Here is an 18817-nt window from a genome sequence, read left to right on the forward strand (position 1 = left end):
AATTCTTCTTTTATTCCTTCAGTCATTTGACTGCAGCCATGCTGGAGCATTGACTTAAAGGGTTTTAGTCAAAGAAATCAACCCCAGAACTTATTCTTTGTAAGCCTAGTAATTATTCTATCGGTCTTTTTTGCCGAACCACTAATTTACAGGGACATAAACACACCAGCATTGGTTGCTAAGCAATGGTGGGAGGACAAACACAGACACACACACATACACACATAAATATGTACATATATACACATATGTATATATATATATATATATATATCATCATCATCGTCATCATCATCATCGTCATCATCATCATCATCATTGTTTAATGTCTGCTTTCCATGCTAGTATGGGTTGGACGATTTGACTGAGGACTGGCGAACCAGAGGGCTGCACCAGGCTCCAATCTGATCTGGCAGAGTTTCTACAGCTGGATGCCCTTCCTAACACCAACCACTCTGAGAGTGTAGTGGATGCTTTTTCGTGCCACCGGCACGAGGGCCAGTCTGGTGATACTGGCAACGGCTATGCTCAAGTGGTGTTTTTTACATGCCAGCCTAGCTTCTTTCAGTTTCTGTCTACTAAATCCACTCACAAGGCTTTGGTCAGCCTGAGGCTATAGTAGAAGACATTTGCCCAAGATGCCATGCAGTGGAAATGAACTCGGAACCATGAGGCTGGGAAGCTAGCTTCTTACCATACAGCCACACCTTGACAAAAGGTTTGTTTTTTTTTTAACTACTTCCAGTAGTGAAGGTTTGGGGGTAGCTATAAAATTTATAGAAGTAGAAATTATCTTCTGCTCATTTCAGTCATTAGACTGTGGCCATGCTGCACCACCTTGAAGAATTTTAAGTCGAATGAATCAACCCCTGTACTTCTTTTTTTAAGCCTGGTACTTATTCTATTAATCTCTTTTGTTGAACTGCTAAGCTACAGGGATGTAAACACACCAACACCAGTTATCAAGTGGTACTGAGGGACAAACACAGACACAAAGACACACACACATAGGTGTGTGTGTATAAAAACAATGCTTAGATAAATGTGAAATGTTACTGAAGAACTGAAATGATTAGTGACTGATGTTCTTCAAACAGTGGAGCAATCACCAGATAGCTTCTGGGTTTATGGAAATCCTGCACAGTGGTTAATGCTGTTAAAGACTGGAGTGATTATAACCCTTCTTCTTAGCTGTATCATGTTATTTTCAATATGTTTGCATTTAATGGAGAAAGAAATAATCAGAACTGCATAGTTTAGGTTTCGTTACCACTGTATAGTACTATCTTCTACTATGGCTGCTGGCTGAGCAATGCCCTATCAGTGAAATTGGTAGGCAGAACCTATACAGAAACCTGTCGTGTGTGGGTGGCTTCCCTTTGTTGTGATGTATGCATGCTAGTTAAAGACAGTCACCATCCATACAAATAATGTCATTGTTTGTAATCATTTATGAGAACTGGTCAAAACCATTGAGTTGTTTATTGTTTGAAGGACTGGGGAAAATATTTCCTTGTGTGGAAGCAGGGAGAATTGGCAACTGAAAGAACATTCGGTACAGAAAATCTTCCTGCGCAAATTTCCTCAAACCCAATACAGAAAAGTGGACATTAAAATGATGATGATGTTGTTGTTGATGATGATGGTGGCAAGGTTAGCAAAGTATAGATGTATAACATGGTTTAGGGCACAACTTCACTGTTAGGGTGGGTGTGGGTGTGTTTCTTTTTGTCTGTTACATGTCTCAGTGTGTACGGATGCAAACATGAGTCTATGGTGTGTGTGTTTGTGTTTCTTTCTGTCTTTCTTTCCTTTCCTTTTCCTTTCTTTTTTTTCTTTATTTCTTTCTTTCTGTCTTTCTTTCTTTCTTTTGGCTTGATAAAATGTATCCACTATACTCTGAAAACTTGTTGAAATTAGGAAGTGCATCCAGCTGTAGGAACCAACCTAAAATAGAAGTTTTGCATGAGTTGTTTTCGTCTGATCTGTGTAGGAGTAATTAGCCATCCAGCCCATACCAACATGGAAAGTGGATGTAAAACAATGAGATTACAGCAATGAAATATACGCATGTATAATATATATATAGTGTGTGTGTGTGTGTGTGTTTTTATTAATTATATATACATATATATATATATATATATATATATATATATATATATATACACATATAGTGGTTGTCTACTCCTTACACAGAGTTTGACCACCTCCTGCACCTACACCTTAGCCTGTTCATGGCGTCTGATGTGGCTTTTTAAACCAGACAGTGTTTTGAAAAAACACCCACACAGATATATATATATATATATATATATATATATATATATATATATATATATATACACGCACGCACACACACACACACACACACACACTGCTATCAATACAATCTAGTATAGCTCTCTCCTACAACCATTAACCTTTGCTTCTAATCAAAACGGTTTTAACTTTACAGTCACTGTGCCTCTTTATTCATTTGAAAATTTACGAACATTTTTTTCTTTTGCTGTGATTTTGTCTAAATTTTTTGATATGATTTTGTTATCATTTTGTCATATTTTCTATCTAATATTTCTTTGGGGAATTTTTTTCAAAAGCTCCACTTTAGTTTTTTTTTTTTTTTTTTGTCTTTTTTATTTTAATATTTTCCTTCTTTTTTGTTTTCTTTTTGTAGAGTTTAGGCGTAGTTTTATATGTCCTTGTGTGTGGAGCTCTTCCCTTCGATGGGAGTACATTGCAGAGTTTACGGGCCCGAGTACTCAACGGCAAATTTAACATTCCATTTTTTATGTCAACTGGTAAATATGTTTAACATTTATTGCTCTCTTCTTCTTCCTTCTATTTCTCTCTCTCTTTCTATTGAGAACAAACAATAGACCTCAATTATGGCATGATGCAAGGTCTTGCTAAAAATATATACAATAAACAAACAAATGTCGACTTACATTCTACATCCATTTGTTCAAGAAACACATTCTTTGCATCTCACTTTTGAAACAATTACATCTTACTGAAGTTTTTCTTCTTCTTTTTTTCGTCTTTTTATCACCACATTTGAAAATAAAATCTTGCTGTCATTATTGCTGCCACTAAAATAAGTCCCTATCATAATATTGTATTCAACTTTTTTACAAAAGTCCTACATACATAATTGTTATTTTTATTATATTTCTTTGTTATTTATTTCACATGAATAATGCTGTACCCCAAATATTTATTACTGTCCCCACCACTACCACTACAATTTTATAACTGGCTCGCCAGTCCTCAGTCAAACCATCCAACCCATGCCAACATGGAAAGCGGACATTAAATGATGGTGATGATGATGATGTATATGCGTGTGTATACAATGCTCAACTTGTCCAGTGGTTCTTAAACTGACAAGTGCCATTCCTCCCTCACCCAACCAAATATACCCCCTCACTTTTGTTTTTTAGCTAGAAGACAAAATATAGTCTCTGTTCATCCAGGCACAGACATAGCTGTGTAGTTATGAAGCTTGTTTCCCAACCGTATTGACTCAAGTTCAAGCTCACTATATGGCTTTTAGGGCAAGTGTCTTCCACGATACCCTTGTGCCAACCAAAGCCTTATGAGTGGACATGGTATATCTATACATATATGCATATATATAGACATACACACATACACTCACACATGTGGCTGCTGTCACAATATAGGATTTCCTTTACTATCCAAAATAGTAGTACTTATTCCATTGTTTCTATAATGTTAGTACATTTACATGATGTGTGTTTTAAAGCTATTTGAGATCCAATCATTCAACTAGTTCTAATGTTTTCTCCATTTCTTGTAATTTTTCTAACAATTCATTTAAATTAAAATCTTTTGCTCTTCGTAGCTGAAGTTATTTTAATTTCTTCATTCTTGATTCTAGAGAAATCAACTTTCTTGACATTCAAAACTCTATTATTCAGTTTTGAAATTATTTAACAAAATATAGAAAAAATTAATTCTAACTTTTAAGTTAGTGCAAAATATGACCTTTTTCATTGTCAAAGAAGTGATGTGTAAGTAAAATGAAATAAATATCATCATCATCATCACCATTGTTTAACATCTGTTTTCCATGCTGGTATTGGTTTTACAGTTTGATAGGAGCTGACAAGCTGGAAAGCTGTCCAGGCTCCAATTGTCTATTTGGCATGGTTTCTATGGCTGGATGCCCTTCCTAATGCCAACCACTTTACAGAGTGTGCTGGGTGCTTTTATGCAGCACTGGCATTAGTGCACCCTATCTGGTACTGACATGAGTGTATTTTATGTGGCACCAGCATGAGTGCACTTAAATGGCACCAGCAGCTGCAAATCAAAGAGCTCTCAGCCGAAAGTGCAGCAAATCGCCAGAGGTCTTGGTCCCTTTTCATCTCCTCAGTGAGGCCCAGCCTCTGAAGATCTTTTATCACCATTTCATCCCATGTCTTCATGTATCTACCCTTTCCACAGGTTCCCTCCACAATTAGAGATCAGCACTTTATGCAGCTGTCCCTCATCCGAGACAGAAATGACAAAGTGATAGTGGCCCTGGATCTTGTCCTTTACTTGTTTTAGTTATTGGACTACAGCCATGTTGTGGCATTGGCTTGAAGGGCTTAGCTGAACAATTGAACCAGAGTAGTTTATTTTTTTTAAGCTTGATACTTATTCTATTGTATCATTTTTATCAAACCACTAAGTTATGAGGATGTAAACAAACCAACACCAGTTGTCAAGCAGTGTTGAGATGGACATGTCCACACTTACCACCATCCCATATATATATATATATATATATGTATATATATATATATATATATATATATATATATGTATATATATATATATATATATATATATATATATATAATATGTAGATAGGGTAAAAATCCAAGCTGCCTCCTCTTGAAGCACATTTATCTATTCCAGTACTCCAAAATCATATGTAGATGTTATATATGTATGAGGTATTCATAAGAGTTGAAAATTCTGGAAAATATGTTATGCAGAGTAATTACATATCAAAACAGGATACTGGAAAAAATTGTTTGATTCTCAGTCTGATGGATTGCTAATAGATGTTTTACATGTTTCTCTTACATGTACAATTTTTTTACTCCTATTAGCAAATGAAACATGTGTAATGGTGAATAAATAACACCAGAAATGTTTTCCAATCTTTTGTTTTGACATACACACACATACAGTGGGCTTCCACATTTTGTCATGTTTACCTAATTCACTGAAGGCTTTGGGTCATTCTAGGGTTATAGTACAAGACACTTGCCCAAAGTGATGCACAGTGGGACTGAACTCAAAACTACATGGTTCAAAAGTGACTGTCTTAACCACACAACTATGCATGCCCTTCTGTGTACATAAAGTGTTTAGGAGATTATTCAACCCCAAACATAACCCTGCAAACTGAGTGTCATGTAAACCAAGGGACTGATGTATCTTATATTGTAATTTTGTCTTGTTTTATATATTCTTACCATCAGACTCTTTACCAGCAACATAACATGTCTGCCAGCATTCAGTAACCATAATTCATTTCTTTCATTTATCTCTTCTCTGATCTGTCTGTGTCTTTGTCATACTTAATACAGAATGTGAGAACTTGATCAGCCATATGTTAGTAGTTGATCCGGTCAAACGGATATCGATAGAACAAGTGATCAATCACAAATGGATGAAGATCGGCGGCCCCGACAAAGTGTTTGAGCAGCTTATCTCGAATTGTAATGGTTCGTCCGAACTGAGCCAGGAGACCAATCATCTGAATGAGCAGGTACTCAACTACATGGAGAGCTTTAAACTGGACCGAGAACGAACTGTTGAGGTGAACATTCATAGATATTATTTTCCTATGTCTTTTGAAATTTTTATGGATATATTTACTTTTGTTTGTTTGTTCTTTTCTCTTTTTAGTAGAGCTTCCACGCTCATTCATTTGCATGTTTGTGTGTGTGTGTGTGAATATGTGTGACCTTGTAGTTAAGTTATTGGGTTCGTGATTACAAAGTCATGGGTTAAATTTCTGGCACAGGGCTGTGCAATTTATCTTTGAGCCAAGCACTCCAGTTCACATTGCCCCAGTCCACTCAGCTGAAAGAGAGTCTCTCTCTCTCTCTCTCTCTCTCTCTCTCTCTCTCTCTCTCTCTCTCTCTCTCTCTCTCTTTCTCTTTCTCTCTCTCTCTCTCTTTCTCTTTCTCTCTCTCTCTCCCCCTCTCTCTCTCTCTCCCCCTCTCTCTCTCTCTCCCTCTCTCTCTCTTTCTCTCTCTCTCTCCAAAATTCCAGTGCTAGTTATTCATGGCTCAAAATGTTGGCTGCTTTTAACTCAGCATGATGTATTGTGGAAGCATTGGGCAAAAAAGATAAAAGACAACACAGGAGGGACAAGTTTTAATAAATGTTGTGTTAGTTTAATACTTAAAAAAGAAAGGAAAGAGTCTAGATGTTTCAGACAGTAGTCTTTCATCAGAGGAGTAAAGGAGGAGTGTGAAAGAGAAAAAATAGTTGAGAAGAGAAGTGTGTTTGCCTCATAGGTTTGTTAGTTTGGTTTTTCAATCTGGCAGGGTTAGATGAGTACATATTATTGAGGCAATGTTGCCCTTTCTGTTGCTAACCTTTACCTGTCTTTCAAGTAAGGGATCTCTTATTTCACATAACTTTGAAAGTGTAGAGCCAAGGAAATAACACTGATTAATGCAGAGCCAAGAGGGGAGAGATGAGTGGGTTAGGGTTGCCTGAGTGGTGGATGTATGAGACAATCCAGCTCCAAGGAACAGAAACCATTTTAGTAGCAATAGAAAAGGCAGAAAAAAGACAAGACAGCATACCTGTGAGCAGGAAGCTGGAGTATAAGTACTGCTCCAAGGATAATTTTATATTGCTCCTTACTGAATACACAGGCGTGGCTGTGCGGCAAGAAACTTGATTCCCAGCCACATGGTTCCAGCAAGAAACTTGTTTCCCAACCACATCAGTCCCACTGCATGGCACCTTGGACAAGCACTTTCTACTATAGCCTCAGGCCGACCATATCCTTGTGAGTGGATTTGGTAGACAGAAACTGAAAGAAGCCTGTCATATATATATATATATATATGTGTGTGTGTATGTATGTATATATATGTGTGTGTGTATGTGTGTATTTATGTGTGTATATGTGTGTATGTATGTATATATATGTGTGTGTGTATGTATATATATATATATAAAATATATATGTGTGTCTGTTTGTTCCCCACTATCACTTGACAACCATTGTTAGTATGGTTACATCCCCATAATGTAGCAGTTTAGCAAAAGAGATCGATAGAATGATTACTAAGCTTACAAAGAATAACTCCTGGGGTCGATTTCTTTGACTAAGATATTTTTAAGGCAGTGCTCCAGCATGGCCACAGTCAACTGACTGGAACAAGTGGAAGCATAATATGACCTCATAATATAAATATGTCATAGATTTCTTTTGAATAAATCATTCCTAGCCCTTCCAAAGAAAGTCCTTCTCTCAGGATCTGGTCCCTTTTGTTATAGAGGCCAGAGTAATATCTCTGAAGAATTTTCTTAGTTTCTAAAGTACTGTAAGAAGTATAAACTAGTCTTAGCTCCTGCATCAGAACTGTAAAGCGTAAGAAAAAGGACTATTGTATGATGTGGTTTCTGTTAGGTGTCAGAGAAAAATTTAATCGTGGGTTCAGATAAACCATCATCCTTATGATAATCACTATTATCATCATCATCATTGTTTAGCTGTTCAGAGTATAAGATGATGCACAACAAATTGTACATATGTTAAGTGTTTTCCTTCACCAACATTTGAAATGTTTAATGTTGATTTGACCTTTGTCCCTCATCATTCCAGGCTGTGAAAACTGAAGCATACGACCACCATAGTGCCATCTACCATCTTCTACTAGACAAATGTAAACGACACCCAAAGACTTTAACCAATAAATTGTCTAATCCAGACACTCTTGGTTCCAGTTTACCTGTTGCTACTCGAACTGAGCGACGTTCAAGTATCACAACTGGTGTTGGTAAGTTTCAGTAAATCAGTCTCTCTCTCTCTCTCTCTCTCTCTCTCTCTCTCTCTCTCTCTTTCTCTCTTTCTCTCTCTCTCTCTCTCTCTCTCTCTCTCTCTCTCTCTCTATCTCTCTCTCTCTTTTTCTCTCTCTCTCTCTCTCTCTCACACACACACACATATTGATGGTAGTCTCTCATAATCCGAGAAAGACTTCTGCAATTTCTTACTGAACAACCTGCACTGATGATTTGTTTATAGTGATCAAATATTTGTGCTGCATGTTGGTTCAATATCTCCATTAAATCAGTATTGCATGAACTGGTACAGTGTGTACTACATGCCAGATGTTGAAGTGATCACAGAACCACATGAGTTTAGCTCAAGAACAAAACACAGCATGGTCCAGGAATTGAAACCACAATTTTGCGATTATGAGTGTAACACCAAAACCACTAGGCCATGTACCCTCACAAAATATCATCATCATCATTATCATAATAATCGTTTAGCGTCCGCTTTCCATGCTGGCATGAGTCGGATGGTTTGACTGAGGACTGATGAGCCAGATGGCTGCACTAGGCTCCAATCAATCACAAATGGATGAAGATCGGCGGCCCTGACAAAGTGTTTGAGCAGCTTATCTCCAGTTGTCTTCATATATATAAATACATACACACACCGTCTTTGAATGTTATAGGTATAGAGTATTAATCTATCTACATAGAAAATGTATAAGCTTGTGTTGAGTTGGGTGTGTTATAAACATATAAACACACAACCCGTAATCAGTTTTCTAATTACTGACAGTGCAGGCTTGACTGTCTATTAATAAGTTTGCTTCTTGACCACATGGTCCCAGGTTCAGTCCCACTGTACAACACCTTGGGCAAGTATCTTCTACTATAACTCTGGGCTTACCAAAGTCTTGTGAGTGGATTTGATAGATGGAAACTGAAAGAAGTCTATTGTGTTTGCCTACAGCCACTGCTTGACAACCAGTGTTGGTTTGTTTACATCCTCATAACTTATCAGTTCACCAAAACAGACCAATAGAATAATTACCAGACTTTAAAAAGAAAACGAAATTGATTTATTCAACTAAAGTCCTTGAAGATGGTGCCCCAGTATGACCATAGTCCATTGACTGAAATAAAAAAATAAAAGATACATACAAATTGCCATCTGTTATATTTTGTTATGCTTTGAAAATTAACTTAAAACATTGTTGGTTTAAATAAGAGAAAAATAGGTATTTAATTAAATTAAAAATTAAATTTTTAAATCACTGTAAATAATTATTTTCTACATCAGCACAAGGCCAAAAATTTGAGCAGAAGGAAATAATTGACAATATCAATCTACAGTACATGATTGGTACATAATTTTATCAACCCTGAATGTGTGAAAGGTAAAGATGATATCAGCAGGATTTAAACTCAGAACATTGAAAAGCCAAAAGAAATATCACAAAGCATTTTGTGATATTTTGTGATACATACATATATTTGTGTATGTGTGTGTGTGTGTGTGTGTGTGTGTGTGTGTGTGTGTGTGTACACAGAGTGCAGCAGTAACACTACCTACATCTAAGGGTAATATAATAAATTCTAGACTAGAACAAGCTTTGAGATGCTTGCATATGAAGAAATTTACCTTTGCTCAATATAAATGAGTAATAAACATTTAGACAAGAGAATGTTTTGAAATAATTAACTTTAAGTGCTTATCAAATCAAAACTTGAATTGAAGATAGTTCATGTCTAAATTAACAAATGACTCCACATCATACAATGCAGAGTAAATAAACGAGAAACTTTAAACAGTTAAATCAAAGGATATTAAAGTGAAGACCCTGAAGAAACTGCATCGGTATTATAGTAGGATTGAAATTGCAATGGTTACTAATTGATGCAGTAGAAACATGTGTAGGTCTATTTGAATCTGTATATATATAAAAAGGAATTCAAGGTAATGCTATGCTACCTCATAATAATCCTTATCATTATTATTATTATTATTGATATATATATATATATATATATATATATATATATATTAGTGATAGAGGCAGTACTAGTACTTGAGCATCCATCATTGAAAGGATTAAGGACGGTCAAAATCACATGATATTGTGGTCTCAGCACCGGAGGTGGTGACAACTAATCTCTCCACTAGCAATATAAATAAGAGTGCAAAATGCACTCTTGTTTGTACCATGAGAGGAACTCTCATATTGAGAGTTTCTTTGGTATCTACCATGTTTAAGTGGGGGTAAATATTACTTATTATTATTATTATTACTTCTGTGTATATACACACACACACATACAAGCGCATGTGGTAGTGGTGGTGGTGGTGGTGGTGGCAGCAGTAGTAGGAGCAGCAGCAACAATTTTCGAGGCTGGTTGTGATATGCCCTCAACCCTTGCTAGCTAAAAACAAAACAAATGTGAGAGACTTTCACTGCATTATGTGCATGTGTGTGTATATATAAATGTATATATATATATATATATATATATATATATATATATATATATATATATATATATATATATACACGCACATATATGTTTATATATATTTACACACATACATGCACACACATACATGCACACACGCACATACACAGCTGGCTTCTTCAGTTTCCATCTACCTGTTTTCACTGACAAGATATTAGTTAATCAGTTATAACACATGACACCAGCTGACAGTATCCACACAACCATACTTGTACCTATTATAATAAATTAGAATTTATCTAAGAGATTTTGCATAGATTTATGTAATTCATAACAATATATTGGTCTTTGTGAATTATTTGGTTTTCAAATTCTTTCATTACTTTTCTTCTTTCCAGTTGAACGTGTAGAAGTACCTGTAGAGGTTCTAGACAAACCTACACCGACACACTTGGCACCATCAACTCTGGCAGCTCTTCCGCAGTTAACTTACTTTACTGACCCAGCACAAATTCCTGATGTAAGTTCATTAACTTCATTTTTCCCAAAGACACTTGACTTTTTTCATTTTAATCTTTCAAATTCTTGGAAACAATTTATTTTGAATTTTGGATTTGTAACTTGTTTGCAAAAACCACTTAATCAGAGACCATGTGTTGAAATTACTTACATTATGGTAATGTTAACCACATGAACATACACTCACACACACATACACTATTATATTCCCTTTTGCTTAATTTTATAATTGTATCATATACTATAAAGTGTCAGTCTGCTGTCATACATCTACAGTATAGCATCAGTCTGTTGTCATATATCTACAGTATAGCTTCAAAGTCTCTTGTCATACATCTATAGTATAGCATCAAAGTCTCTTGTCATACATCTATAATAAATGTTGAAAATTTGTGATCATGCAGCTACTACAAAATGTTATAATTTGATGTTATACATCTACAATTAAGTGTCTAAGTATGTCATCATACATCTACATTCTGGTCACTGACACTGTGGAATAAACATAATGGCTACCATAAGTCTATCATAACAATGAAATTTTATTTGGAATAATAGTTGATTGTTTGTTTGTTTCAGTCGGATGCAACTTCTCAACAATCTGACTCTGACAGTGAAGAGCCTTCTCCAGAAGCATTGGCCCGCTACCTGGCCATGCGTCGACATACGGTCGGTGTGGGAGATGCACGGCATGAAGTTTTGGAAGATGTCCGAGTGAAACTAGCGAATCATCAACCAATCATAGCAATGCCTCCTCAACAGAATTATTTGATGCCATTTGGAGCACCACTACCAAATACCAACCTTCCACAGAATGTTCCACAGTTGCTACATAACGAACTGCCAGCATCTCCAACAACTTTACAACGTGATCAAAACCTACTCTTGCCTCCCCCCATTCTTGGCCCAGGTACATCATTATTCCTGTCTCCTGTGTCTCACGTAACCAGAGTAATTGTCAATAAATATTTGTAACTCATGTTTTATTTTATTGCATTTGCTTTCTTTATTGCATCTTATGACTTACAACATACCATGAATTATCATAAGGTACATCCTAAGGTGGATTTTTGCCATTTAGTTCAGTAACATTCCAGCCACAGTTATCTATCTTCTTCTGCATCTTTTTTTTTACTCCATCTATATACCTATCTGTGTGTGTATTCATTACACACACACACATACACACATATATACAGATAGATAGATATAAGTAGAGGTAGAGTTAAGAAGTTCACTTCCCAACCAACTAGTCTCAGGTTCATTCCCACTACATGGCACCTTAGATAAATGTCTTCTGCTGTAGCTTTGGGCTAACCAATGATATGTGAAGGAAACTGCAGGAAATATATAATGTGTGAGTGCATGCGCATGTTTGTGTGTGCACAAATGTGCATTAACGTTTATATATATTCCACGCCTTTCACAACTTGAGCTAATGTTGACATTCCGACTGGTTACTGTGCTTTGGAAGACCTCTGGAGTAAAAATATTTCTTAACTGAGAAACAGGTGATGCTCGGCAGTTCCCGCAAAGGTATTGAGTACTCTCATTGTTACTGTTATTAATACATAGTACACCTTAATCTCCTATGCATTTGAGGGAGCAACCTTCCAGTGTTCACACCAATCATTATCTTTTAAAATACCTTCGTTGTGGTTCCGTTATCATAAACTTTGAATTTTTTGTTTCATTTTAAATCAAGCATGATGTATTTCATGACACATAATACATTATAGTACTTGAAGCATGATACATCAGACATAATGCATCAAGCATGATACATCAGACATGATGCATCAAATATAATGCATCACATATGGCACAACACACGTGATACATCCAGCATGATACTTAAAACACAATTTTGATACTTGAGATTTTTTTTTTGTTTGGGATAGAAATTGTGTTACAATGGTTAAAGGCTTTCACAATATATGATAATATAATAATACAATAGTTTAGATGTATTTCTTGTGGTAATTGAAAGTAAGTGAAATACTCTGTTTAGTGCAGTCTTCACTATCACACACAACGAGACAAGCATACACTTTGCCACTTGGTCTTTCATTGGTTTACACAGTGATGCAACTGCAGTGTCTAAACACACAGACACACCAGGTAGATCACTATGTGAATTAATGAATAAATTTGTGTTAGATCTTATCAATGTTTTAAAGATCTTTAGTTGTTCTTTAATTCTTTGATGTTACATAAAGAGGCAAAGAGTTCTTGTTTGTTTACTTTATTACAAAGGAACTTCTTAGAAATGTCCATTGTTGGACAGCAGACACAACTGTAGCCTCTAACTTTAGGCCATCTTATTGTATTTGTTGGTTTCTTTGGGACTAAGTTACAACAGCAGCATCAGTAACATCTTCAAGAAGTACAGCATCAACAACAATATCAACATCAACAATAATATCAAAAGCATCAAGAATAGCTTTCATACCACCAGCAACAGCAACATTAACAATATCAACAACAACATGAATGTAACACAATAGTAGCATTAACATCAACATGTTGTTGGCACTCCGTCGCTCACGACGTCGAGGTTTCCAGTTGATCCAATCAACAGAACAGCCTGCTCGTGAAATTAACGTGCAAGTGGCTGAGCACTCCACAGACACGTGTACCCTTAACGTAGTTCTCGGGGATATTCAGCGTGACACAGTGTGACAAGGCTGACCCTTTGAATTACAGGCACAACAGAAACAGGAAGTAAGAGTGAGAGAAAGTTGTGGTGAAAGAGTACAGCAGGCTTTGCCACCATCCCCTGCCGGAGCCTCATGGAGCTTTAGGTGTTTTCGCTCAATAAACACAGACAACGCCCGGTCTGGGAATCGAAACCGTGATCCTATGACCGAGAGACCGCTGCCCTAACCACTAGGCCATTGCGCCTCCACATAACATCAACAACAACAGCAACATTAGCCACATTAACATTGTCATCAGTAACATCAGCAACAGCAGTCTTTTAGAGAATATTATTATTCTAAAAAGAAATCCTTTCTAGTTGTTTATCGTTGAGTAATCATTGAAAGTTCAGTTATTGGTTTAAACAGTTGATTAATGATTTGTAATTGATTCTTTTTCAAGGTTCTTCCAACTTCTGTCGACGTGCATCTGATGGTGGTGCTAATATTCACTGCTTCCAGCGATATTTTCAACAGCAATCACAGTTCAACAGTAAAGATGGTCTTTGCACAGTACGTTTATTATCTCAACCTTTGATTAGTTATTGTGAGTGGAACAAATGTGTTGTTAGCTGAGTCGAAGTGTTAAGATAAGCATCGTTCATGTAATCATAACTGTCTTTAACCCTTTCGTTACCAACCTGGCTGAAACTGGCTCTGGCTCTGAGTACAAATGTCTTGCTTTCATAAGTTTTGAATTAAAATCTTCCACAAACCTTAGTCACAATTTATGTTCCTAACACTAGCTGAATGATAACTAAGTTATTTTACTAAATTCTTTGTTATATTTAAAGTAATTGAAAGAAACACAGATCATCTGAAAATAAATACAGTAACGAAAGGGTTAAAACTTTCATTATCATATTTCTGTTGGAATACACAGGCTTTATTTCAATTAAGTTAAGAAATAAGGAAGAGTTTAGTATGAAATAACTTTGTCATTATTGAGCTGGTGTTTGAAATGTAAATTAACTTGAGATGTTAATGAAACGTTTTAATTTAGATCACAACTATGAGTCCACTGCATCTTATAGCAGAAACAGCTGTAAGCCAATCAGATACATACGATAATTGTTTATTCCTTTGTCATCTCATTTTCTTATTACTTTCAAACAGGAAGTTAATATTATAGTACTAGGAGCAAGCCCAGACAGATTAGTACCAAAAGAGTCGGTTAATTCTCTGTATTTCTTTGATTCTTATTTTTTAGTGAGGAGGGAAGGGGTAAAAGTATCTTCAAAGCAGAGGTCTGGCCTGAATGCTTATAATACAGTGGACTTTGTTAAAGGCACCCAAGGTGTCAGATGATGGTGTTAGACTGGGAGATTTATTAAGTCTACCACTCAACTATGACAACTGAACCTTCTACAGATTATTGATCTTATTTCTCATCTTTGTTTTGATTGTTACACATTTAAATTGTTATCAGGTGTCTCTGTATTTATATATATATATATGTATGTATATATATATATATATATATATATATATATATATATATATATATATATATATATATATATATATATATATATATATACCTAGGCGGGTATTGAACACAGTACTTCTGACCCCCTACTAACATACTACAGTGTCTTTACTTCTATCTTTGCTACAACAGCCACTGCTCCTCTTCCTGTCACCCTTACTGTCTTGCACCCACAAATCCCACAATAACTACTTTCATCCAATCCTTCCTCCCCAGAATACAAATTCCTCTTCAAATTCCCTAATGACCATTGTCTTCAACCTTACAGATATTCTCATTAAACATCAATCTTACCAATGTCAACAGTCTCAGGGTGACTGTAATCACCATGGACTCACTCCCCTTCTTCATAAATAAATTTTTGGAAAATATATTTAACCACTTAGCCACTGTTAAATACATTGAAACTATGTAACTAGAAACATCGTGAGTTCTAATAAAGCCAAAAGAAGGTGTACCCTAATCATGGTAACTTCCACTTAACAATACTTGTGTGGGTCAGACAAAATTCATTGAAGCAGATTTTCTATTGTTGGATACCCTCCTGTCACCAACCTTCACATGTTCTTAAGAAAGATATTTGCTCATGGTCAGACATGTTTCCACATATTGGAAATGGACGCTGCTGGTATGACGGTGATGCTCATTTACAACTGTGTGTGTGTTGGCACTCCGTCACTTACGACGTCAAGGGTTCCAGTTGATCCAATCAACGGAACAGCCTGCTCGTGAAATTAAAATGCAAGTGGCTGAGCACTCCACAGACACGTGTACCCTTAACGTAGTTCTCAAGGATATTCAGCGTGAAACACTCACAACGCCCGGGCTGGGAATCGAAACCACGATCCTATGACCGCGAGTCCGCTGCCCTAACCACTGGGCCATTGCACCTCCACTCATTTACAACTACCATGTGATGAAAAGGTAATGACACACACATACATATTAATCAAAGTATGGAGTATTACAGATCCATTTCAGTTGATCTTACCAATCAGTTTTTTTACTGGATATTAGATAACAGGGTGATTAACTAACACCACATGCTCTTCAGAGGTGGCATATATGAAAAAAACATGGCAACTGCTCTAGGTTAATGGAGGTGTAAAAAAATGTCATATCCAGTTTGTGGGTGCTGTGAAGAAAAATGAAAGTTACAAGAGACTAACGACAAGGGATTTATCAAGAGTTATGTCCCTTGGCCCCAAAGTATCTGAGGTGGCAGTAAAACAAGGAACAAGGTTATACACACACACATAAACAAGATTTCTGTTTCCTACTACCAAATCCATTCTCAAAGCTTTGTTTGGCCCAATGCTGTAGTGGTAGACACTGGCCCAAGGTACTACACAGTGAACCCAAAACCACATGGTTTGAAAGCAAACTTCTCAACCACACAGCCATGCCTGTACCTACACATGCATATATATATAGAGAGAGACAGACAGACAGACAGAGAGGAAGTGGGGATTAACTCTGAAGTTGATCAGCGGTCCAAGTAATTCCAATGTAGTTGTAACAGAGAAATACATGGAAGATGAGTTAGTGATTTTGAAGAATTTATTGTGTCTGTTCAAATATTCAATAGATGTCATAATGACTTTACCATCCCCTTCTCACTGTATACACTGGATTACTTGTGAATGATTAGTGGGGAAAGTTTTACATCTTGATTTCAAACATTAGTACAAGGTGAGAAAATTTGGTGGTGGGTACAAATGATTAATCAAATCCCAATACTCTGATTGATATGGATTTTTAAAAAATTAATTTTATTGTAAAGTCCCCAAACTTTACACTAAATTGGACTCTGCTTCCAGCATTGAGTTTCTGCCTCCCTCCATCAGTAAATGTTCCACTGTTGTGCTTAAGCTTGCTTTCAAATAATTGTTTCAAATTAACATTTGTATTTTATTGACCTGACAAAGGATGAATGAGAAGCATCAATCGCAGTAGAATATTAACTGATAATTTAATAGGGGACACAACTACCATGGGGAATTATGTCTGTCACTCTATCAATTTTGTACTCTTTGATCCTTATAGCCAACAAGGGCACCTGACCCTGTGTGTGGTTGCTTGCTCTGCTATAAACAGTAGCAAATTCACAGCCTAGCATCTTAAGAAAGAAAATATTGCATAATGTACTCCTAAATACAGTGTCTGAAAATAAGTTGAAATGGCCATGTCTAGAATGTCTCTGGCTGTAGTTCCTCTGTATTTGGGTTGCCCTTTAACAGAACAGGGGTTCAAGTTCAGCTTTTAATTCCTTTTAAAAATCAATCATTGATTAACCCTTTAGCATTTAAACCAGCCATAACTGATCCAGAATATTCTACCTGTTCCATATTAAAACTGGCCGTATCTAGCCTTTCACACCTTCCTGGCATTGTCATTCAAAACATAAACGATCACATCACTGAAATTTCAAAGCTACAAGGTAACGCAAGGTTAATTCAAAACAATATGAATAAATATGTGTTACATTTGACAGTAATTTCAATGCTAAAGGCTTAAGAATATAAACCCTACTGATATGATGTTCAATATTTTTTGGTTAAAACTTGTTTCATATATCTTGCCTGATTTCGCCAGATAATGCTTTAATTGATTTATAAATGAAAGAAGTTTATCAAGTAAGAAATAGTTAAGGTGTTGATGATTTTGTATGTGAGATGTTTATTCCAAATATATCTCTAATAGGTGCAAGCATGGCTGTGTGGTTAAGAATACCACTTCCGAACCATGTTGTTTCAGGTTCTGTTTCAGTGCACAGTATTCAGTACAAGTATCTTCTATTATAGCCTTGGGTCACACAAAGCTGTTTGTAGACTTGGTAGATGAAACCTGAAACAAGCCTGTCGTACATGGCTCTTTTACTGTTCACTTTTGTCGTTTTGTGTTATTTTCTGTATTGTGCATGTACTTCTAACTTCCATTAGTCTCTTTCTGGTTGCTTTCTGTCGCTTCTTTAACTTTCTCTGATAAGTTATAGTGAACTTGAACACTATACTCATTATTATAAATATACATGTATGTACATACATATGTACATGTGTGTCTGCCTTTGTTTGTTTATGTTTGCACTTCTCCACAAATATCACAAGCTACAAGCAGTGATATTGTCATTTCTCCTGTTAATAAATCATTCACTAGCTTTACACATGTGAAGACTTGTGAGGTAGGAGATCCTTTGCTAGTAAAATAGGTAATGGTTTGTGACAGGAAAAGCATGTGACTGTAAACTAATGCTTCAATAATAACATTCATCCAAGCCATATTAACACGGAAAAAACAGGCATGTAAGCAAACAAAAATGTTCCTCAATCAGCTAACAGTCAACATAAACTGCCACCATCTGTTTAAAAGAAGTGCTGGTAACAACATATCAGTCAACAGTTTGAGGTCTCTAATATTTAACCTAATGGCTTATTGAACACTCCCACTAATAGCAACTGAACTGTTGAGTTATTATAATTCTTGACATTCTCTGACTACTGGCTTATCACTACAAATAATTTCACCTTTACATTTTATTTTACCTGTTACTCTGTCTGCTCTCTGACTTCTTGAGTAAATAAGTTAAACATGTAAAGGTATTTATTCAGTT

General features: G+C 36.0%; 1 protein-coding gene across 2 annotated transcripts in view; it reads left to right on the plus strand.

The window, feature by feature from the left end:
• LOC106878883 (serine/threonine-protein kinase SIK3) overlaps positions 1 to 18817 on the plus strand; it is a 321329-nt gene that overhangs the window by 293071 nt on the left and 9441 nt on the right. For both annotated transcript variants that reach the window (XM_089352409.1, XM_089352410.1), the window contains exons 6-11: positions 2678 to 2801; positions 5613 to 5845; positions 7877 to 8051; positions 10899 to 11020; positions 11599 to 11929; positions 14122 to 14231. In XM_089352409.1, the coding sequence (XP_089208535.1) occupies positions 2678 to 2801; positions 5613 to 5845; positions 7877 to 8051; positions 10899 to 11020; positions 11599 to 11929; positions 14122 to 14231 (1095 nt within the window). The remainder of the gene's footprint in view (positions 1 to 2677; positions 2802 to 5612; positions 5846 to 7876; positions 8052 to 10898; positions 11021 to 11598; positions 11930 to 14121; positions 14232 to 18817) is intronic.

The sequence above is a fragment of the Octopus bimaculoides genome, chromosome 5, assembly GCF_046866305.1.
Source record: "Octopus bimaculoides isolate indiv1 chromosome 5, ASM4686630v1, whole genome shotgun sequence".
In the NCBI taxonomy this organism is placed as follows: Eukaryota; Metazoa; Mollusca; class Cephalopoda; order Octopoda; family Octopodidae; genus Octopus; species Octopus bimaculoides.